This window comes from Giraffa tippelskirchi, chromosome 7 (genome assembly GCF_054371585.1).
Source record: "Giraffa tippelskirchi isolate mGirTip1 chromosome 7, T2T-mGirTip1v1.2.pri, whole genome shotgun sequence".
Taxonomy (NCBI): Eukaryota; Metazoa; Chordata; class Mammalia; order Artiodactyla; family Giraffidae; genus Giraffa; species Giraffa tippelskirchi.
Window position 1 is genome coordinate 49,918,252 of NC_137281.1, and position 22,608 is coordinate 49,940,859.

The 22,608-nt window shown below is 48.5% G+C and overlaps 2 protein-coding genes across 10 annotated transcripts in view; both read left to right on the forward strand.

Moving 5' to 3' along the window:
• Positions 1-8,348, forward strand: part of COTL1 (coactosin like F-actin binding protein 1) — a 43,350-nt gene extending 35,002 nt beyond the window's left edge. The window contains exon 4 of the mRNA XM_081511492.1: positions 7,087-8,348. Within this exon, the coding sequence (XP_081367618.1) occupies positions 7,087-7,197 (111 nt within the window). The 3' untranslated portion in view covers positions 7,198-8,348. The remainder of the gene's footprint in view (positions 1-7,086) is intronic.
• Positions 8,349-8,883: 535 nt separating this feature from the next.
• MEAK7 (MTOR associated protein MEAK7) overlaps positions 8,884-22,608 on the forward strand; it is a 77,260-nt gene continuing 63,535 nt past the window's right edge. For 5 of the 9 annotated variants that reach the window (XM_081511504.1, XM_081511507.1, XM_081511509.1 and 2 more), the window contains exon 1: positions 8,884-9,024. Coding sequence is in view for 2 of the 9 variants with exons in the window: in XM_081511509.1 (XP_081367635.1) it covers positions 8,915-9,024 (110 nt within the window). In the remaining 7 variants the exon portion in view is untranslated. Of the gene's footprint in view, positions 9,025-13,950; positions 14,046-22,608 lie in introns of all 9 variants that reach the window. The other 4 variants (XM_081511503.1, XM_081511515.1, XM_081511506.1 and 1 more) reach the window with 1 other exon arrangement.

Below are 22,608 nucleotides of genomic sequence, written 5' to 3' on the forward strand. Positions count from 1 at the left end.
ATAGTTGTAGGAGGGAAGGTGTAGGGGGCCCAGGAGGGGTTGGCAGGTTTAATGCTGTGCGTTTTCATCTGGCCTATGTTCCTTGGAGGGTGCCTTTTCTTTTAGCAAGATGCAGGCTGCTGGGAACCAACTGCTTTTCTTCAGCACGCCCAGGTCTTTGGTTTATAATTAATCTTCGCCCACTTGGGGAAAAGATACATTATTGTGGCCAGCATGTGTCCCATCCACCCACTGCCCCATCTCACTGCCCACACACACTGCCCTACCTCACACAGGTGGGAGGGGAGGTTCCATTCCCCACCCCCCACCCCCTTTTTTGCAAGAGTTTGGGATGGGCCTGAAGCCAGCACACAGCCTTCTTTTCAAAAGTCATGCTCAGACCCCAAAGTTGACATTTCTGTGCTGGTTTCTCTCACTGCTCCTTGGATTCTGGTGGCCAAGGTGGAACTTTGTCCCGTGGGCTCTGGAGGCTCAGGTGCATATCCGAGGATGGTTGGTGGGGAAAGAACTGGCAGACCCACCATCCAGACCACTTCTTTCATGCGGATGGAGACCAGGGCCTAGAGCCATTGACTGCTTCCTGCAGGGCCTTTTAGAGCCCTCCTGGTTCTTTTTCTCTGCTCTGAGACTGTCAGAGGGACCTATTACTATCAGATTTTGACTTCCCAGGGCCTCAGAGAGTATCTGGCATATAATAGATGTTCAGTAGGCATGTGTTAATTGGAAGAGTGATTTGCATTAGCTCTCATTATCTTAGGATACAATGAAGGTCAACCCTCCTCCTTGACATCACCTTGTAGAAATGTACATTGCTGGCATCACAGACTTAACTCACTTTTTCTCCCCAGACCTTCCCGGCACCTGTGTTCTCTGTGTAGGGTAGCAACTCATCATGGTCCTTATGTTCTGGGTAGAAGACCAGACACACTTCTGCCCCCACGGGCCTCCTCTCTGTCTTCCCATGGCTAATTCTGTCCTCAGCTTTTGAGTGAGCAGCTGGATTTGCTGTCTTCTTTCTGCAAGGTTGAGGAGAGCCTGTGTCACTATCTCGCTTATTCTGAGAAATTCCTCAGACTTCCCTTCATTAAAAAGTAAAGAGTGAGGATGGAGAAGTCAGTGTGGGTGAGAGAAAGGCAACTTCGCCACACCCTATACATTCTGAGCATTTCAGAAAACTTCTTTAGAGCTCACAGACTCCCCTAACAATCTTGAGAATGAAGAAAATCCATAATCTTGTGAAATATTACCTAGTCATTCTTGAGCACTTGCTCTGCACTAGGCACACTCATCAGATCCTTACAGGATGTAAGTCCTCTTACTGTCCTCACTTGAGAGAGGAAAGTGAGGATCAGGTAGGTAAGTTTCTGGGGAGGGTCAGGCTTCTGGAAATGCACACGGGCAGCTGTCTCGGTATGTGGCCCAGGCCACTCCCAGTACATTTTAGGACTGAAGCCGGGGCTTAAACCCAGGCAGTTGGGGGCCATTTAAAACCTAGATGATTTTGGGACTTCTCTGGCAGTCCAGTGGCTAAGACTCCACTCTCCCGATGCACGGGGGCTGGGTTCAATCCTTGGTCAGGGAACTAGATCCCACATACAACTAAGAGCTCGCACGCTGCGGCTGAAGAACCCGCGTGCTGCCACGATGATAAAGATCCTGACTGCTGCAACTAAGACCCAGCGCAGCCAAATAAATAGTATTTTAAAAGTAATACAAGTGAGATGATTTAAAACCAAGGATGGGAAAATACAATACTCATGCACTTTTCAGACCAGCCTTGCAAATAGATTCTTGACTGTCTATAGAGCACCACTTCCTAACCCTTGTCCTTCTCTAGAGTTGCCCTCCTTGGAAGCAGACCAATGTCCATCCTCTGTCTTTGAAGGATGAGCTTAAATGCTCTTGAGAAACGTCCTGGGGACAGAATGTGTCCTGAATTTGATCAGTGTGTCTCCAAGCCATCTAGGAGTCCTGGTTAGCTGGATGAGGCATCTTCCTTTGAGAAGTCTTGCCCTGGCAGAAAAGGGAGAGACCCTGTCTGCAGGCTGTCAGCCAGGGACACCGAGTTCCCAGACATGACGAAGATCTTTCTAGAACTCTAGGTGACAGTGCCCCCAGGCCAGCACATTTTGCTTTGAAGTCCTTGGCATGTGGCTCTGGCAGCCTGAAGGGTGTGTTGGCTGCTGGCGTGGGAGGGGCGCGCAGCCTACCAGGTAGTATGTCAGGGAGAGAGGGCCTGTCCCCGGGGCCCCAGTGTGATGCTGCTGTGTTCCCTGGGACGAATCGCTCCCCCTCTCCCTGTCTCTTCCTTATTCTCTATCAAATGAGGGGGTGAATGTCAGGGTCTCAAAGCTCTTTCAGCTCAATACCCCCTCAGCCTGACTTTATTTTGTTAACCAAGGTACGCATAGAGGAAAGCACATGTATCTTAGGTGTACAGTTTGATGAATTTATGAATTCTAAAATGTGGAATTTTTGTACACACCCATGACACTACCGCCCAGATCAAGACATGGATCCAGCACCCACCCACTCCTGCCCCAGGAGGCTCTCCTCCCCCACCCAGATCAGCTCTAATATTTTATGATTAATGCGTCTGCTTGACTGAGCACATTATTCTTTTTTGTTTTTATTTTTTTTAACTTTTTATTTTATGTGGAAGGATAGCTGATTAACAATGTTGTGATAGTTTCAGGTGCACAGCAAAGGGACTCAGCCATACACATTTTCTTATTCACTCATTCGGCTGTTCTGGGTCTTAGTTGCAGCACGCGAGATCTTAAGTCACAACATTCGAACTCTTAGCTATGGCATGTGAGATCTAGTTTCCTGACCAGGGAAGGAACCTAGGTCCCCTGAATTGGGAGGGTCTTAGCCACTGGACTACCAGGGAAGTCCCTGAGCACGTTATTCTTTCAGGCTCTTTCCTGTTCTCTCTGGACCCGGACTGCCACTGGCCACGTGTGGCCACAGAGCATGTGCAGCCTGGCTTGTCACACTGCTGTGTGCCGAGTGCACTGGCTTTCTGAGATTCAGTATGGAGAACAAAATTACTTGTTTCGGTGTGGCTTCTAGCAAATTTACGATTCCCACTCGCGCCCTGCAGCTTGCAGCCTTCGTGTGGCCTGCCTCTTCTCCAGGGGTGTTGGTGGTACCTGGAGGGTGCCAGGGACTGTGGTTGAGAGGCCAGGGTGTGCACATGGCAAGTTGTGGCCGCCCTGCTTTCTGTAGATGTGTTCTTTGTGGTTTTCAGTGTGGGCGAGTCCTTGCAGGCCCCAAAGTCCCACAGGCATTGCTCCTACATCGAGGTCTGGCTGTCCACAGAATCATTTTTACTGTTTCTGCCTGTTTGTGAAAACTCACATTTAAGCCCACTCCCCAGAGGTGGTTGCGCCTCCCTTGCCATATTGAATGCCCGCTCTGTGAGGACCCTAGGAGGAACAGAGGTGGAGAAGTGTACCATCATTTTGGGTTGGGTTTAGGTTAACTCAGACCTTTGGGGGACTTTTTGCAGAGTCCACACCCTCAGGGGATCTCACCTTTTTGAAGCCTCTGCCCTCCCACAAACTCCACCCCAACATCCTGTGGTGGGGGAGCCCCTCCAGGCCCGCCAGGACCACCTCTATGTGGCTGGCCACTTCCTGTCTATCCTCTGGAGGGAGGGGGCTGATTCCAATAGTAGGCATGGATGAGCCTGCTTGTCTCTGTACTTTTGTTCGAAAGAATCAGTTTTGGCAAACATGTCAAAAAATTTTGGTTTTAAGCATGTCTCAAATTCGCAAATGTAAAGGGTTTGAGTTTTATCTTTACAGTTTGAGACACAGATTTTTTTTTAACGTAATTTTGTTCATTTACATTTATTGTTATGCTGTATTTCACTGGGTTCTGCTACCCTGGTTTGCCTCTTTAGCTATGATTCGATTTCCCGTATACTTGTGGTTTTAAGGGGGATGTGCTCTGTGTGCGCTTTCACTGTGGATTTCTCAGACCTTATCAAGCCTCTTCTTAATCTAAATTGTCTAATGGCTAACAGACACAAGCGCAAGTGTTCTTGTTTCTCTAGATAGCCATATATAGCTATCACGGGGCAGAGGAACTTTGGACTTCCTTCTATGGGCATCTTGAGCTGTGGGGCTTCCTCCTCCTGGTTTGCTCTTCGCCCCACCCCTGCTGCTGGGACTCAGGTTGAGAAACACGTTATTTCTGGGTTCCCCTTTCTTGCTCTGCTGTTCTGCTGTGTTCACTCTATGCTGATGACTTACACAGACCCTTAGCAGCACAGTATGGCAGACTGGGTATGGAGAAGGCAATGGCAACCCACTCCAGTACTCTTGCCTGGACAATCCCATGGACGGAGGAGCTTGGTAGGCTGCGGTCCATGGGGTCGCGAAGAGTCGGACACGACTGAGCGACTTCACTTTTGCTTTTCACTTTCATGCATTGGAGAAGGAAATGGCAACCCACTCCAGTGTTCTTGCCTGGAGAATCCCAGAGACGGGGGAGCCTGGTGGGCTGCCGTCTATGGGGTCGCACAGAGTCGGACACGACTGAAGCGACTTAGCAGCAGCAGCATGGCGGACTGGGAGTAGAAAAGGATGTTTAGTCATCTGGGCTGATTACACAATCTCTTCAAGCCCAACCCGTGGAACTTATCTTAAAAAAAAAAAAAAGCTAATATACTGAAGGAGGATAAGCGAGAAAATGTGTGAGGCTGCACCTGGCACGTATTAGTTGCTTGATAAATATTAACCTCCCCTTTCTTCCTTCCTGTTAGTATTCTTGGTGGCTTGGCATGTTTTGTCTTAATATTGTGAAACTTGACCTTGAGATTGCTTCTGGTTTAGTCATTCTTTTTTTGTTTCTTTCTCCCTCTTTTTTAAAATTGAGGTGAAATTCACATAACATAAAATTAACCACCATTAAAAAATATACAATTCAGTGACATTTTGTACCTTCACAATGTTGTGCAGACACTACCTCTATCCAATTCCAAAATATTTTCATCACTCCTAAAGGAGATGGTGACACTTTTAAGAAGGTCAGCTTTAGGACTTCCATCGTGGTGCAGGGGATAGGAATCCGTCTGCCAATGTGGGGAACATGGGTTTGATCCCTGATCCAGGAAGATTCCACATGCTGTGGAACAACTAAGTCCATATGCCCCCAACTACTGAGCCTGTGTGCCTAGAGCCTGTGCTCTGCAGCAAGAGAAGCCACCGCAGGGAGAAGCCCGTGCACTGTAACAAAGACCCAATGCAACCAAAAATAAAAATAATTAAAAAATAAATAAAAGTAAAAAAACAAAAGAAGAAGGCCAGCTTTAGAGTCACCTGTACCTGCTAGCTGTGTGACTTTGGGCAACTGTCATTATCTCCAGCCTTTGTTTTGTCATCTTCATATTGGAAATACTGTTGGTTATTAATATATTACAGGATTTTTTTTTTTAAAGCAGCTTTATTATGGTATAATTTACACATCACAAAATTAACTCACCCTAAGTCTACAGTTCAATTATTTTTAGTATTAATTTAAGGGTTGTGCAACTATTATTGCAATTCAATTTTCAAGCATTTCCATCATTTTCTATTCCAATCTCTAGCTCCTAGAAACCAGGAATCTACTTTGTCTCACTGGATTTGCCTTTTCTGGACCTTTCATATAAATGGAATCATACAATATGTGGTCTTTCATGTCTGGCTTCTCTCACTGAGCATAATGGTTTGTTTGTTTTTTTGAGCATAATGGTTTTAAGGTTCATCCCTGTTGTAGCCTGAATCAGTACCTCATTCCTTTTTATGACTGAGTAATATTCCATCATATGGATAGACCCTATTTTGTTTACCCTTTCATGTGTTGATGGGCATTTGAGTTGTTTTCAGTTTTTGACTGTTATGAATAATGTTGCCATGAATATTTGTGAATACAAGTGTGTGGACATATGCTTTCATTTCTGTTGGGTAGCTCTCTGAGAGTAGAATTGCTGAGTCATGCTAAAAGGTTTTAAGAATTAAGTTTGTTAATCTGTGGCACTGTCTGGTCACATAGGCCCTATGTATACAGTGGTCATTGTTTACATTATTTCCTCATGGACTCTTTTTTTTATGTGGATGATGTTCTGACCTTCAGACTTGTTATTCATATTTTGGTAACTTATCCGTATTCTTACCTGTCACCATCCTGACATTTTCCTTATGGCAGTTTTATAATGCATGTATTCAAATACCTGTTGACTCTTCATGGCTTAGATCACCTGCTGCACTCATTCAGGCCACACACATTTACGAGAGCCTCGTGGGTGCTAGGTCTGTGGGGTTTTATGATGGAGACATGTATACCACAACAACTACAGCCGTTTGGCTCATCGCTACAGCCCCATCTCATGGCATCATGTTTGTTGAGTGAATGCAAACAATTCCCCCGCCTTCAAGTAACTGAGTGTGGCTGGAGAGCCCTGTACAACCTTCACTGCATCCAGTGTCTGGGCTGATCACTCAGACCTGGGACCAGAGGCCCCACTTCACAGGAGTGTCTGAAACTACCTTGTACCAGCTGATGACAGCCAGTCATGCACTCTTCCCAGCTCCACTTACTAGCCCCTGTTGATAGTTTGTAATCAGCCAATGTGGGGAGATTTATGCCAGCCATGGAAATGGGTAGAAGGCTGCCATCCACCCCTAACCACTTTTGTGAGAGAGCCTGGTGTTAAACACTGACCAGCAGGCCAGCCTGCCTTTCCAACCTCCTCTTCTGTTATTCTCCTGACAAGATGGGTTTTCAGATGAGGAAATGGAGGCATAGAACGTTGAAGGAACTTGCTCAAGACTGCACAGCTGGAAAACAACACAGCCAGAATCCGAACCCAGACCTGACCCTGGCCTTTCTGCGTGGTCTCAGGATCTCTGATTTCCTGATCTCCGGCCACGTTTTTTTTTTTCCCCCTGCAGAACCGTTCAGCCCCCACATTTTCGTTTTGATCATTTCTTAGTATTTTAGTTGCCAAGACTTCCTGGTGTGTTGCCTGAGCAACACTCACATCCCGTCCCCTCTCTTTTAACGGGAACTCTGTGTTTTATTTTGTTCCTACAGAATTTCGCCAAAGAGTTTGTGATCAGCGATCGGAAGGAGCTGGAGGAAGATTTCATCAAGAATGAGCTCAAGAAGGCGGGCGGAGCCAATTACGATGCCCAGACGGAGTAACCCCCCACGCACCCCGCCCCTTGCCAAAGTCATCTGCCTGCTCCCCAGGGGAGGGGACCGCGGCCTCAGCTACCAGCCCACCAGCCCACCAGGGAGAGGAGACGTGATGAGAGGCGACGCCCACCACCCCGTCCAATATCCACCTCCCCTCCCCACTTCCCTTGTGCACCTGCCGTGTTCTAGCCCTTGAAGCTCATTGAACATCTTTCTTTTCTCTTTTATTCTTTCTCCTTGCCCTTCTTTCTTATTCTAAAGAAAAATCATTTTGATGCCAAGGTCACACACATCATCAGATTGGAGGCGCCTCCAGTGGTGACCCTTTCCTGATATTTCTCTGACGCACAAGCAGCCTGCCCGGCTTCATCCACCAACCTCGTGTCGCTTCTGGCACCTGGGTCACGTTGCTATCTCGGTTTTCCTTGGCGCCTGCCTGCTTCCCGCTGAGGCAACGGCTGTGCCGGGAGCCGTGCCCTCAACAGCGGCCTTCACAAGCACACATGAGTCCCGCTGGCCAGGCTCATGCCCCTGAGAGTTGCTCCAGAGCCCCCCCAACCCCCCATTCCAAGTTGCCTAAGCTCCATGCCCATCCGAGACGGTGCTTGGTGGAGAGAAGCGCAGGCCTGACTCAGACCAGAAGAGAAGAGAGAAAATTTGCCTTAAAAGTTGCCTGGCTTTGCCATCGGTCTGAAGTGGCCCGTTCCCACCCTCTTGATCGAAATCTCAGGACGGCGTGGAGTGGGGGCAAAGGTCTAAGTCCAGATTCAACAGGAGGAGTCTTTCAGGGGTCACGTCCTGGGCTCCCCAAGTGATGAGGATGTTAGGGAGAGAGGCCCGGGGTGCAGGATGGGAACTGAGGTCCAGCCGATCAGCAAGGACAGCAGGGGACAGAGCGTGTGCAGCGGGAGCCCCGCCCTTGCAGGACCAGAGAGTCTGTGGGTTTAATCCTCAGTGGCACCACAGGGGCCAAAGGATTTCCTTTTTTTCAAAGAAAGATGCGATTGGCTTGGTTGTTCATGAGCACTTTTGGTAGCGTTCTTTTTCTCTTTTCCTTGCTCATTTCGTTGGGGGAAGTCTGTGCTGCATTGGGGTCGTCAAGAGCATCCGCACTCAAAACGGTTTACAGAAATAAAGTTTTTTTGTTTTTCAAAAAACAAGGCTGTCTAATTGGTCTTATAAAACTTCTCTCTTTCCTGGAAAAACGAAGGTGGTTGTCGTATCAGATTTTAATTGGCCTTCACAGAGCTATTGGGGGCTGGTTGTATTCATATTCCATAGCTTGTTTAATTTTAGCAATAACCATAAGAAATTGGTGCTGTTTGGGACTTCCCTGGCAGTCCAGTGGTTAGGACTCTTGAGTTCCCAGTGCAGGGGGCATGGGTTTGAGTCCTGGTTGGGGAACTAAGACCCCACATGCCACACATGGAGTGGCCAAAATAAAAAAAAGGTGCTGTTTGCATCCCCATTTTATAGAAACCAAGGCTCAGAGAGACTCAGCGATTCACCTGTGGCCACTCAGCTGGCAGGTGGGAGAGATGGGATTCAAACCTGAGTCTCCGGGTGGCCCTGGTGCTGTGGCTCAGGACCGGAGTGGGAGAGGCCCAGCCCCGAAATAGTGATGAGATGGTGGGATTGTGACATGTCTTGTGTGGTCAGAACCCTCCACTCTGTGCATTCAGGGAAAGCTGCGAGAAGGCGTCCCCCTCAGCTAGGGTATGACATGATTTCTGAGGCTGAGCTTCAAAACGAGATTTCCAGCACGCCAGCCCTGCTGGGAGCGCAGAATCAGGCCAGAGGAGTTTCAGATGCACAGTCGGCTTTGGAGGAGCTGTGAGTGGGGCCGGGAGGATGTGGGGAGACCAAGAAGGAATCCTGCAAGATATGGGCAAGGTCCAAGGTGGCCCGGGGCCCATCCTCAGCCAGGCTCCTCTACTCATGGCTGGGCGACTTTGGGCAGGTTGGTTAACCTCTCTGAGCCTCAGCTTCCTCATCCGTGAAATTCTTAAGGAGCAGCAAGGATTATGAGGCTGTCTGGCAGGGCTCGGTTGTCATCCCATCAGGCCTGCCATTAGGTCTTGACAGCTCTGGGTGCCCCAGTTTTTCCTAAACCTAGAACAAAGGGAGCCAAAGTAGGTCTCTGGCTTCCTGGCTTTTAGCGCTGGCCGAGAGCTGGGATAATTACACATGTAGATAAGCCCTCTCAGGAAGAAAATTACAAAGGCGCTGGAGCTGGTTAGGGGCATCAAGGAGTGCTTCTCTGAGGAGGTAACACCTGAGGCGTGAAGGGGAGGAGGGAAGCCGGCTAAGAGGTGTAGGGAAAAGGGGACCAGGGACAAAGGCTCCGGGGGCGATGTTTGCCGAGAAGAAGGGCAGAGAGAGTGGAGCTGGGTTTATGTGTCAAGGAGCTGGGGTTTTAGTCAATAACTGCAGCTCAGGCCTTTGCTGGGATTTCAGAACTTGGCTGATGGGATCTTGATGTCCTCAAGGACAGAGAGACCTTGCCTTTATGTCTCTGAGAGTGAAAGTGGTGGTCAGTCAGTCGTGTCTGACTCTTTGCGACCCCATGGAGTGTAGCCCACCAGGCTCCTCTGTCCATGGGATTCTCCAGACAAGAATGCTGGAGTGGGTTGCCATTCCCTTCTCCAGGGGATCGTCCCAATCCAGGGATCGAAACTGCGTTTCCTGCATCACAGACAGATTCATTGCCATCTGAGCCACCAGGGAAGCTCCCACACACACCCCTGCACCCCCCTAACCAGCGTCCAGCAGGTGTCAGGTAGTGCTGCCTGGGGCTGCTTCCATCCACCTGCTCCCAATGCTGCCCGGGGCGTGGGCGCCCCAGTCTGGCCTCCCTCAGGGTCCGGCAGGAGTTGGGGTGAAGCCTCCTTGCTTGCCGACTCTTAATTACTTGACACACTGGACATTCAGCAGCTATTCCGGGTTACCCCAAACTGAATGGTGTAAACCAACCACTGTGTGGTTTGGCCCTTGGATTTGTGGAACTGGAATTTAGAAAGGGTTCAGCAGGGCGATTTTCCCTAGCAGGGTCTCTCCTTTGGCTGTGGTCTGATCAGCTGGCCTGGAGGCTCAAGCTGACCGTCTCACACGGCCGCTGGCCGGCAGCCAAGGCTGGTCTGTGGCTCAGTGCACCCAGCGCGTTCTCCTGCCTCAATGTATCAGGCTGTGACCTTTTAAAAAATGTTTTGAATGTATTTTATTGAAGTATAGTAGATTTACAATGTTGTGCTAATTCCTACCATAGAGCAAAATGATTGTCACACATATACTTACATTCTTTTTCATATTCTTTCCCATTATGGTTTAAGACAGGACATTGCATTTAGTTCCCTGTGCTAGAAGCAGGACCTTGTTTTTAACCCATTCTATATGTAATAGTTTGCCTCTGCTCACCCCAGACTCCCACTCCATCCCTCCCTCCCCTGCCCTTGGCAACCACAAGTCTGTTCTCTATGTCTGTGAGTCTGTTTCTGTTTCATAGATAAGTTCATTGGTGTCATAATCTAGATTCCACATAATGATAGTTGTCTTTCTCTGTCTGGCTCACTTCACTTAGTACGATAACCTCTAGGTCCATCCGTGTTGCTGCAAATGGCATTATTTCATTCCTTGGTATGGCTGCGTAGCATTTCATTGTGCATATGGACCTTAACTTCATTAAGGGCTGTGGGCTTGCATGGCAGCCAGCCCTCCCCAGAGTGAGCATCCCAGGGGACCAGGGTGAGGCTGTGTGTCTTTTTCTGACCAAGTCTCCAGCGTTACATGGCAGCATTTCCACTGGACTTTAGGGGGAAGTGGTCATGAGCACCACCCCCTCTCACATTCAAGGGAAGGGGACTTGACCCCACCTTTCAGTAGGAGGAATGTCAAGACCCGCACCCCCTTTTCTGAAAAAAGCACCTCGCCTGCCGTGACCAGGCACTGTGCTAGGCCCATGCCTCGTGCTCTGGGGACTTGCACGGGGCTGGTGGAGGGCAGAGGAGATCTATATGGAAACCAGCCAATAGCTGCTGGGCTAGTGATTGCTGTGCCCTCCAGGGGCGAGGGGGGGAGGTGGGGGGGTGTCACTGATCTTTGTTGATTGATCCCTGGGGGAGGCTTCTGCTTCTCAACTTTGCCAGCCTCCCCATGGACCTTTACTCTCCAGGGGGCTATCTGAGGCTGGCAAGGGGGTTGCCCAGCCCCAGGTGCCGCCCTGGTGGGGTGGGGGGCCTCCCACTGCCCCCACCCCCAGGATGTGCTGTCCCTGTTCTCATCTCCCTGCTGCTTCCTGTTCCCCATGTATTAGTGAGTCACAGAAGAGAGGTGCCTACAGAGCCATAAAAGGTCGGCTGCCAGGACATGACTCAGAGAGACCGAAAGACAGGAGGGAGCTCTGCCCTCAGGCTGAGTGGGGTCGGAAGTGGCCGGCCAGGAGGGCTGCACCTCAGCTTCCTTCTCATGACTCGTCTAGCCCATCAGAAAAGCCCACCCTAAATTTAGAAGGGAATTGCGCTCGCCAGTTACAGCCTCATCCTAGTCCTTTGCTAATCCCCGCCCCTCAGCACCTCACTGCTCTGGGATCAAGTGGAAATTTCCCAGTGGTGGGGGGGCGGTGGCCAGGAGCCCTGCTTGTCCCTTCACTCAGGACTCTGTCCACTTCCTCCTTGGACCCCTGATCCCTATCCGGCATCCTTCCTCCCCTCTGTCTGAACGCTCCCCTCTCTCCCTCTAGAGACACTGGCTCCTGCTCTGACCTGCTTCTTCAGGAAGGTCCCCCATATCCTGTGGGGTTGGTTGAGTGGTTGTCCACCGAAAATATTAATACACCTGTGCCCCGGAACCTGTGCATGCGTGTGAAGTTGCTCAGTTGTGTCTGACTCTTTGCAACCCCATGGACTGTAGCCCGCCAGGCTCCTCTGTCCCTGTGATTCTCCAGGCAAAGAATACTGGAGTGGGTTGTCATGCCCTCCTCCAGGGGAATCTTCCCAACCTAGGGATTGAACCCGTGTCTCTTATGTCTCTTGCAGTGGCAGGCAGGTTCTTTACCACTAGAGTCACCTGGGAAGCCCCCAGAACCTGTGTGCAGGACCTTATTCGGAAATAGGGTCATTGAAGGTGTAGCTATGACCAACCTAGACAGCATAGTAAAAAGCAGAGACATTATTTTGCCAACAAAGGTCCATCTAGTCAAAGCTACAGTTTTTCCAGTATTCATGTGTGGATGTGCGAGTTGGACTACAAAGAAAGCTGAGCACCGAAGAATAGATGCTTTTGAACTATGGTGTTGGAGAACACTCTTGAGAGTCCCTTGGACAGCTAGGAGATCCAACCAGTCAATCCGAAAGGAAATCAGTCCTGAATATTTATTGGAAGGACTGATGCTAAAGCTGAAACCCCAATACTTTGGCTACCTGATGCGAAGAATGGACTCATTGGAAAAGACCCTGATGCTGGGAAAGATTGAAGGCAGGAGGAGAAGGGGATGACAGAGGATGAGATGGCTGGATGGCATCACTGACTCGATGGACATGAGTTTGAATAGGCTCTGGGAGTTGGTGATGGACAGGGAAGCCTGGCGTGCTGCAGTCCATGGGGTTGCAAAGAGTCAGACATGACTGAGCGACTGAACTGAGCTGTAATTAGTTAGGGATCTCCAGGTGAACAATCCTGGATTTAGGGTGGGCCTTGAAGCTGAGGCCAGGTGTTCCTTATGAGAGAAAGTGGAGGGAGGCCATGAGAAGATGGAGGCAGAGACTGGAGGGAGACAGTAGAAGGCCGAGGATGCCTGGAGCCGCAGGAGCTGGAAGGGGCAGGAAGGACTCCCCCCAGAGCTGCTAACATCTGGAGGGAGCCTGGTCCCACTGACACCTCCATTTCAGACTATCGGCCTCCAGACGGAGAGAGCCTAGATTTCGGTTGTTTGAAGCCCCAGTCGTGATCGATTGTTCCAGGAGGCTCAGGAAACTCTGCTCTCATTTACTCCTCCCCCCCCACTCGCTGTGACCCTCTCAAGGGCAGGGAGCTGTCCCCAGGGCCTTTCACATAGTGGGGTGTTCAGTAAATGGTCCATAAGTGGGGCTCCCCTGGGGCAGGTGCGCCTCTGCCTGCTCTCCGAGCCCCACACAGAACCGAGACCCGCTTAGAGTAGGTTCAGACTTGGCTGACGCTCAACCAGGCAAAGGGCCCCAAGGGCTTCCTCCCCTCCTCCAGCTCCTACCTCTGGCTCTGCCAAAGGGCAGGTATGTACCTCATCTACCTGTCTTCCGGTCCCTCCCACCTGTCCAGCTTCTCCACCTCTAGGGGCTCAAGCCTATATCCTGATTGCTTCTCTCTTATCATTGCCTCTGGAAGATTTTTAAGATATCTCTGGGAGGCTGCTGCAGAGGCTGGAGTGTGCCCCCGGGCTGGGCCGGCTGGGGGACCCCACGGCTCCCTAGGGATGGGGCAGGAGAGGGCAGGTTGGCCCTGAGGCCGAGAGCTGAGCCAGAGAGTTGGAGCTCAGGTGAGGACTCAGCCTTCAGAGACTTGCAGGTCCCTCGAAATCCACGCTGCAAACCTGGGGAGGGGGCGGTTCTGCCTGTCTGTGCCCCAGATCTGGAAGGGGAGCCCAGCGTCAGCCAACTCTGGTTTGGGGGAGCTGCCCGGCAGCTGGGGGATGAGGGAGGAACCAAGGACTAACAGCCTACTGTGGGTTATGTCTGGTAAAGCCAAGAGAAGTAGCACAGATGTTAATACACCCTGGGCTCACGCCTGCAGGCCTGTGTTTGACACCACCGCTGAGGACATGCAGAGCCGTGGACAGCATACAGGCAAGACAAACTGGTCCTTCCGATAAGTCTCCAAACATAAAGGTGGGTGAGAAAGGCAACTTGCAAAGTGATAAGTGGTAACATCGGAGCTAAATTTTCAGGCTAAATAACACGATCTGTTGGTTGTGCATACACACCCATGAGCAAAAATACATCAAATGCCGTGAGAATGAGGGGTAAGCCAGGGAAAGGGGGGCCACACGGAAATGAAAGGTCAGAGTGAGGCTCCAGCTGTGTCTGTTTGCTTCATTTATTCCAAAAAGAGCTGAAGAAAATCTACAAAATGGGAGCACCTGTGTCATGGGCAGGTGGGGATTCATCAGGTGGTTTTCTCTGATCTCCTGTCTGGAGTACAGAAGTTTCAAAACATTTTAAAAACAAAGACACAAAAGAATTCACCAGGCAAGGGCAGGGAGGAGGGACAGAGAGCTCACCTGAACAGGTGAACTTTGAAGTATAACGAAGGGACGGGACTGTGGAAGCTGAGGGAAGAGCCCTGAGCCAATTCTCAGAGGTCCTGCCCAGAACAGCCAGGCTGCTGCCTAACAGCATGTTTATTTTTTTAATTGAAATATAGTTGATTTACAATGTTGTATTCTTTTCTGCTGTACAGCAGAGCGACTCAGTTATACATATACATACATTCTTTTTCATATTCTTTTCCATTATGGTGTACACAGATGTTAAATATAGTTCCCTGTGCTCAAACAGTAGGACTTTGTTTATCCGCTCTGTATGTAATAGTTTGCATCTGCTAACCCCAAACTCCCACTCCTTCCGTCCCCCACTCCCCCCCGGCAACCAACTGTTCTCTATGTCTATGAGTCTGTTTCTGTTTTGTAGATAAGTTCATTTGTGTCATATTTTAGATTCCATATGAAAGCAATATCATAGGGTGTTCATCTTCCTCCTTCTGCCGTACTTCACTTAGCGTGATCATCTCTAGTTGCACCCATGTTGCTGCAAACGGCATTATTTTGTTCTTTTTTATGGCTGAGTAATAGTCCATTGTGTATATGTACCACATCTTCATCTCTTCATCTGTTGATGGACACTCAGGCTGATTCCATGTCTTGGCTATTGTGAACAGTGCTACTATGAACATACGGGTGGGTGCATGGATCTTTTCAAATTATGGTTCTCTCTGGATATATGCTCAGGAATGGGATTGCTGGATCATATGGCAGTTTTATTTTTAGTTTTTTGGGGAACTTCTGTACTGTTCTCCATAGTGGCTGGAACAGTTTACATTCCTGCCAACAGTGTAGGAGGGTTCCCTTTTCTCCACACCCTCTCCAGCATTTGTTATTTGTAGGCTTTTTGATGATGGCCATTCTGACTGGTATGAGGGGATATCTTGTAGTTTTTATTTGTGTTTCTCTAATATTAATAATTAGCAAGGTTGAGCACCTTTTCATGTGCCCCAACAGTACATATTTTGAGTTTGATGATCAAACACTAACTGAAGCTGGTTGCTGTTGAGAACAAATTGTTGGTTTGAAAGATCATGAGAAAGAAGGTCTCCACATACTCCCAGTGCCCTCCTCCAGGCTGCCTCCCTCTAGACCCAGGATACCTGCTGCCCAGGGCCCTGCCTCCTGTCTCCCCACGCCCCAGCTCTTCAGCCTCCACAGAAGCCTTCCACTGGGTGCTTGTTCCTTCTGCCCCCAGGGCCACCCCTGGAGGGAGGGGTGTGGCATATGGGTCTGTCCAGTTTCTGCCACAGTGCTGGGCACACAGCAGGAATCCACTGAATACCAGTAAATGGGTATCACCCAAATGAGCTGGCACTGCAGAGAGGTGCTGTGCTTCTCAAGGGTGTCCCCAGGCACCCACAGCAAAACCATCTAGCATATTTGCTAAAATGCAGATTCCCAAGCCCCAACTCAGACCCCCAGGAGTCACTGTCTTTGAGAATCATCCCAGAATCTGCATTTTTAGCAGGTTCACAGAGGGATTCTTAGATACCCTGATAAGAAGGTCTTTTCAGGGGTGGACACCAGTCATGCTCTTTCCCACTGGTTCTTGGTGGGTGTGGTCCAGGCCCTGCGTGAGCTTGTGAACTTGAGCATCACCTGGGAGTTGGTGAAAGGCAGGCTCCACAGCCCAGTCGTTGGCCTATTGAGTCCTAGTACCCCCGGAGTGGGGTCTGTATTTAAACATGCCCTTGGGTCAATGCTGATACATGTTTGAGTTTGGGAATCCCTGTTTTTGACCACAACACCACTTTCCACCCATTTGCTAGGAAAAAAGCTTTGATTCCATTTAAAAACAAATTTTGAAATTAACTTAAATTTTTTCATTGTATAAGTATTACTCGCCATCCTGTCTATGTGTCTGTCTGTGTTCAGTCGCTTTAGTCATGTCCATGTCTTTGCAACCCCATGGACTGCAGCCTACCAGGCTCCTCTCTCCATGGAATTTTTCAAGCTAGAATACTGGAATGAATTGCCATTTCCTCCTCCAGGGGATCTTCCTGACCCAGGGATCAAACTGCATTGCAGGCGGATTCTTTACCTCTGAGCCACTGGGGAAGGCACATACTCACCATCATAAAAGAATTTAAAAAGCAGAGATAAAGAAGATGAGGATAAAAATGATCCAATACTCTACCTCAAGATAGAATTCTTATTCCAACTGGGGGTATATCCTTCCAGATTTTCTAAAGCAGCGTGTATCTTTTTATTTTCAAAAATTGAGATTGTACTCTGTTCATATTTTTGTCACTTGTTTTTTCCACTCATCAATATATGGTGAACACTCTTTCACATCACTGGATACTACTATGTGTGAATGTGTGCGTGCTCAATCATGTTCCGACTCTTTGCAACCCCATGGACTGCAGCCTGCCAGGCTTCTCTGTCCATGGGATTCTCCAGGCAGGAATACTGGAACGGGTTGCCATTTCCTCCTTCAGGGGATCTTCCTGATCCAGGGATCGAACCTGTGTCTCCTGCATTGGCAGATGAATTCTTTACCACTGAGCCACCTGGAAAGCTCCTGAATACTACTATCATCATCATTTTTTTGTGGCTTATACTGGATAGTTGGACAATCATTAACTTAGCCAAACCTCTAAGGCTGGGTTAGAGAGTTGGAATTGGCAAGCTATGACCCACAAGCTAGATTTGGCTCCTTGATGTGATGGGATTACATGTATATAGCCACACAGTTTGCCCTGAATTTACATAAGACTAGTGAGCCCAGAGTTGTGCAGTGTATGACCTGCACAACAGTACTCAGAAGCCCAACTCCAAATCTTGAATTGGTTGCCAGTGTTTCAAAATGGAAAGATTTCACATAAAAATCCAACTCTCAGCTTTCAACAAAACTGAAGATCCAATAACACTGGGATTACATTCCAGCAGAGAGATGAGGGGCAGGACTGAAATGGCTGCTCTTACGGATGGGGGTGTGTGCATGCTCTCCAGGGCCTTACTGCTCCTAACTCTTTGATTAAACCCCTGGCTAGCCTTTTAAACGAACTCTTTTATGTTATCAGTCTGATCCTATAAGCATTTGAATTTGCCACCCCTGGGTGACACTTTTAAATACTTGTTGAATGAACGAATCACTTTTCAAAGCCACAATAGCCTAGAGATGGAAGATGCTTCTTCTGTTTCATTGAAATAACGCAGATGGGGAGTTGCTATAGCAACACTGGGACCGTACTGTAGATTGCTTCAGGGATGATCACAGAGCATCTTCCAAGAAGTAGTATTCCTCCCTCCCCCAGCCTGTGATCTGGTGGGAGTCACTTCCAGCAAGGCTATAGTTACAGTGGCTTTTTAATGGGGGGGAAGTGGGTGTGCTTGCAGAACGGAATGTTAGCTCTGAAAAGAGCACAGGTACTGTTTAGTCTTGTGGATTCCAGCTCCTCCCCTACGAAGGATTCCTTTTATTATTTACATACCCATGCATCCCATATTTGGGAACAGTTGTCTTCCAAACAAACAGCACTTAGGACGTACAGATTTGTTTTCTTATTTAAAAAGAAAATCAAAGATGAATCATGGTAGCCGATGTCATATCGTGGTTAAATATATGTGTTCTAATCCTGGCTCTGTCATTCACTTGCTGTGTGACCTTGGCCAAGTTACAAAACCCCTCTGAGTCTCAGTTTCATTACCTTTTAAATAATATCAGTAGGGGCTTCCCTGGTGGCTCAGTGATAAAGAATCCGCCTGCCAGTGCAGAAGACATGGGTTCGATCCCCGAACTGGGACGATCCTGCAGGCTTCAGAGCAACTTAGCCTGCATGCCACAACTATGAAGCCTGGGCTTGAGAGCCCTCGAACCGCAACACATGAGCCTGTGTGCCTGAACTACTGAAGCCCATGTGCCTAGAGCCTGTGCTCTGCAACAAGAGAAGCCACTGCAGTGAGAAGCCTGTGCACTGCAACTGGAGAGTAGCCCCCGTGCAGCAATGAAGACCCAGGTCTCCTGCATTGTAGGCGGATTCTTTACCATCTGAGCCACCAGGGAAGCCCAATGAAGACCCAGCACAGCCAAAAAAAAAGATAAAAAACAAAATCTTAACTAACAATAACAACGGCAGTAAGTCTCCATCTTACAAAGTTGCTGCAAAATATCTGATACAGGACAATGCATGAAGCACTCAGCACCGTACATAGCTAATAATGGCAGCCACTTGATACAGAATAGTCATTAAAATTTTTTTTTCTCTTTCCTTCTTTTTTTTTTTAATTGGAGGATAATCGCTTTATAGTATTGTTTTGGTTTCTGCCATACAGCAACATGAATCAGCCACAGGTATATATATGTCCCCTCCCTCCGGAACCTCCCTCCATCTCCCACCCCATCCTACCCCTCTGGGTTGTCTCAGAGCCCCAGTTTGAGTTGCCTGAGTCATACAGCAAATTCCCACTGGCTGTCTACTTTACATATGGTAATGTATATGTTTCCACACTATTGTCTCAATTCATCCCGCCCCCTCCTTCCCCTACTGTGTCCACAGGTCTGTTCTCTATGTCTGTGTTTCCACTGCTGCCCTGCAAATAGGCTCATCAATACCGTCTTTCTAGATTCCATACATATGCATTAATATACAACATTTGTCTTTTTCTTTCTGATTTACTTCACTCTGTGTAACAGGCTCTAGGTTCATCCACCTCATTAGGACGGACTCGAATGCGTTCTTTTTTATAGCTGAGTAAGAGTCCATTGTATGTAAGTACCACAATTTCTGTATCCATTCATCTGTCGATGGGCATGTGGGTTACTTCCATGTCCTAGCTATTGTAAAAAGTGATGCAACGAACATTGGGGTACATGCGTCTCTTTCAGTTATGGTTTCCTCAGGGAATGTACCCAGAAGTGGGATTATTGGGTCATATGGTAGTTCTATTCCTAGGTGTTTTTTTGTTGTTTTTTTTTTAAGGAATCTCCATACTGTTCTCCATAGTGGCTGTATCAATTTACATTCCCATCAAAAGTGCAAGAGGGTTCCCTTTTCCCCACACCCTCTCCAGCCCTGTGTGAGCTGTGCAGCCACACTGCGGTTAGAACAGACAAACCTGATCCTTATTTCTTCGTTTAAGGACTACAGGGGTCATCCAAGAAATGACTAGGGGCCACATCAGGGCTCTCCTCACTGCCTTGCGAGTGTGTGGTTGGTCCCTGCAGCTGGACTCTGCCCTGTCTCCCAGGCCCCCATCAGGATCCTTGACCTCCTGTGCTGTAGTCTCCCTCTTGGGTAATGACCCTGGGTACTTGGTGTTCATTCTAACTTTTTTTTGAAAAGTTAAAAATGAATTTCCCAAACTCTCTTGGAGCTCCGGTTCTGGGTGTGAGTCTGGTCGTGCCAGTTCAATGCATTCTCGTGAGATGTGGAAGATGGGAAGAAGATGGCAGCTGTCTCTCTGTGACCAGCAAGGTGTTGGGGATGCTGGCGTCCAGTCTCCAGTTCTGGGGGTGTCTAGCAGCAGGTGCAGGGCAGCAGTGGGGGCTCCCACTCCCGGACTGAGGCACTGAAGGTGTGCGCCTGACTCAACAGTCCCCTCGCAGCTCTGTGTTTCTCAGTCCTGGGTGTGGCAGCTCCTGTTCTGCCAGGTTGAGGGGTCACGGCTGCAGTGGAGCCTAGGGCTGCTCCTCCAGCCCGCCGTCGGCTTTGTAAACACCCAGTGCATCGTGTGAAACTGTTTTCTGCCGGAAAGACTTCAAATTGTTTCTACTTGCTTCATGGAGCCTGACTCATGACACCCCTCTTCCCTGGTACCCCCGCCCTGCTGACTGCCTGGACTGTGTGGCTGCCCTGCCCTTCCATCAGCAGCTGGCTCTGACACTAAGCCTGACTCAGATCTCATGGGCTGCTGCTTACCTCCAGTGTAGACAACCCACTTCAAACTCCGACCTGCCTGCCCTGAGGCGTTTGCTCCCGTCCCCCAGTGTTGTACAGGGGTGTGGTTCTGAATTCTCGCTGCTCTGATCACTGGGAGGGCACCTTTAGCAATGAGTAACTTCAAGAGTCACTAAGGAATATTTCAAAATGAGAAAATGAGTCTGGCTTGAAAATTACTCCCAACATGGTCATATCATAAAAACCTGGGGGGCAGGGGGAGGCATGGACCAGTTTTCCTTTCTGTGCCTTGAAATGTAGTGATTCAACTGGTGACTAAATCATAAGCTTTTTCCTATTAATGTGTTAATCTTTCTAAGCTACAAAAGTAATAGATACTCACTGCAATTAATTCTAAACAATACAGAACTATATAAAATGAAGTTTAGAGACCAAACTATAAATGGTGAGCACCTCAACCATCTGTATTCTTCTAGACTTTTCTTTGTGCATGTACAAACACACACACGTGTACAGGCATGCATAGCTGTTTTTGATCAAATGAAATTGTATGTGTAAAATTGCACATCTATAAGAAATTTTATATATACACACAGAGAGAAAAAATATATGTATAGTTTTGCAATGTGCTGTTTTCACTTAACAGGGCATCAAGGAAGATGTTCCGCATGCATACATATAGATAGTTCTCATTTTATTTAAATTCTTTCCAGTTTTTGAGATCATGAAGCTACAATGGTTTACTGACATGATCTCCTACTGATGGACACTGTGATAGGCAGAATTCTATGATGACCCAGGGTGACTCCACCCTTAAATGGGTCCTTCTCCTTGAGTGTGGGCTGCTACTGCTACTGTGGTTGCTCAGTCATGTCTGACTCTCTGTGACCCCATGGACTGTAGCCCATCAGGCTCCTGTGTCCACAGGATTCTCCAGGCAAGAATACTGGAGTGGGTTGCCACGCCCTCCTCTTGAGTATGGGAGGAACCTACAAATACGATGGGGTGTCGCTCCTGTGAGTAGAGTGTATGTGGTTGGTACTGTGGATTTCAAGAAAGGGAGGTTCTCCTTGGTGGGCCTGACCTAGTCAGGTGAGCCCCTAAAAGGAATGAGTTCTCCCTGGTGGGGAGATTCTCCATGGCTGAGGGGTGGGGGGCATGTGGAAGAGCCACTCCAGGCCAACGGTCAGCAAGGAAAGGGGGCCTCAGTTATAAACCTGGGGGAAAACAAATTCTGCCACCAACCCAAATACGTTTATTAGAGGACCATGATCTCTAGGCGAGGCTGACAGTGTGATTTTGGCCTTGATACCTTGATCAGAGAACCCAGCCCAATTGTGCAGGGACTTCTAACCCATAGAACCTGGAGATCCTAGGTGGGCAAGGGTGTAAGAGAGGTCTCATTTTAAGTTGCCATGTTGGGGGTAATTTGTTAACACAACAGAAAACTAATGTGGCATTTAGGTTGTTTTCAATTTTTGTGCATTTGTTTGTTTTTATTATTTATTTAAATTTTTTTTTTTTTGTAGCTGTGCCAGGTCTTAGTTGCGGTACGCGGGATCTTTAGTTGCAGCGTGTGGGATCTAGCTCCCTGACCAGGGATCAAACCTGGGCCTCCTGCATTGGGGGCGCAGAGTCTGAGCCACTGAACCACCAGGGAGGGCCCTGTTTGTTTTGAATTAACAGCTCCATCTCGAACCTCTTCGCACATATATATTGATGTCACAGGAGTTTCTATAAGATTTTCGGGTACAAGCATTTAGATGATGACATGAACGACCACGCCGTTCTCCTGAAGCCCTGTGTTGATTGACGTTCTACTCCTGTGTCCGCACACCCCTCACCATCACTAGCTATTAGGCCTTTTTTTAAATTATGGTTAAAATGCACATAACATAAAATCTACCATTTTAACCATTTGAAAGTGAACAATTCAAGTGGCATTATACTCACAACACTGAGCAGCCATCACCACTATGTCATTCCAGAACTTTCTGTCTCTCCAGAGGACGCCTCATACCAGTTTAGCAGTTGTTCCCTATCTCTACCCCCACCCTCTGGCAGCTGCTAAACTGCTTTCTGTTTTATTAGTAATCTTTTTACTTTTTTAGGCAATCGGATATGCAAATGGGGTGCTTATGGCAAAATGCTTTGACGATCAGATGGCACACCACCTCCTCTTTGAGTTCAGGCTTGTGTGTTTCAGTTGGGGCTCAACAAACACCAAGTGGACACATCCTTGCCCTCCTGTCCCTCCTCCGGTTCCCCGTCTCCACCCATCCCCAT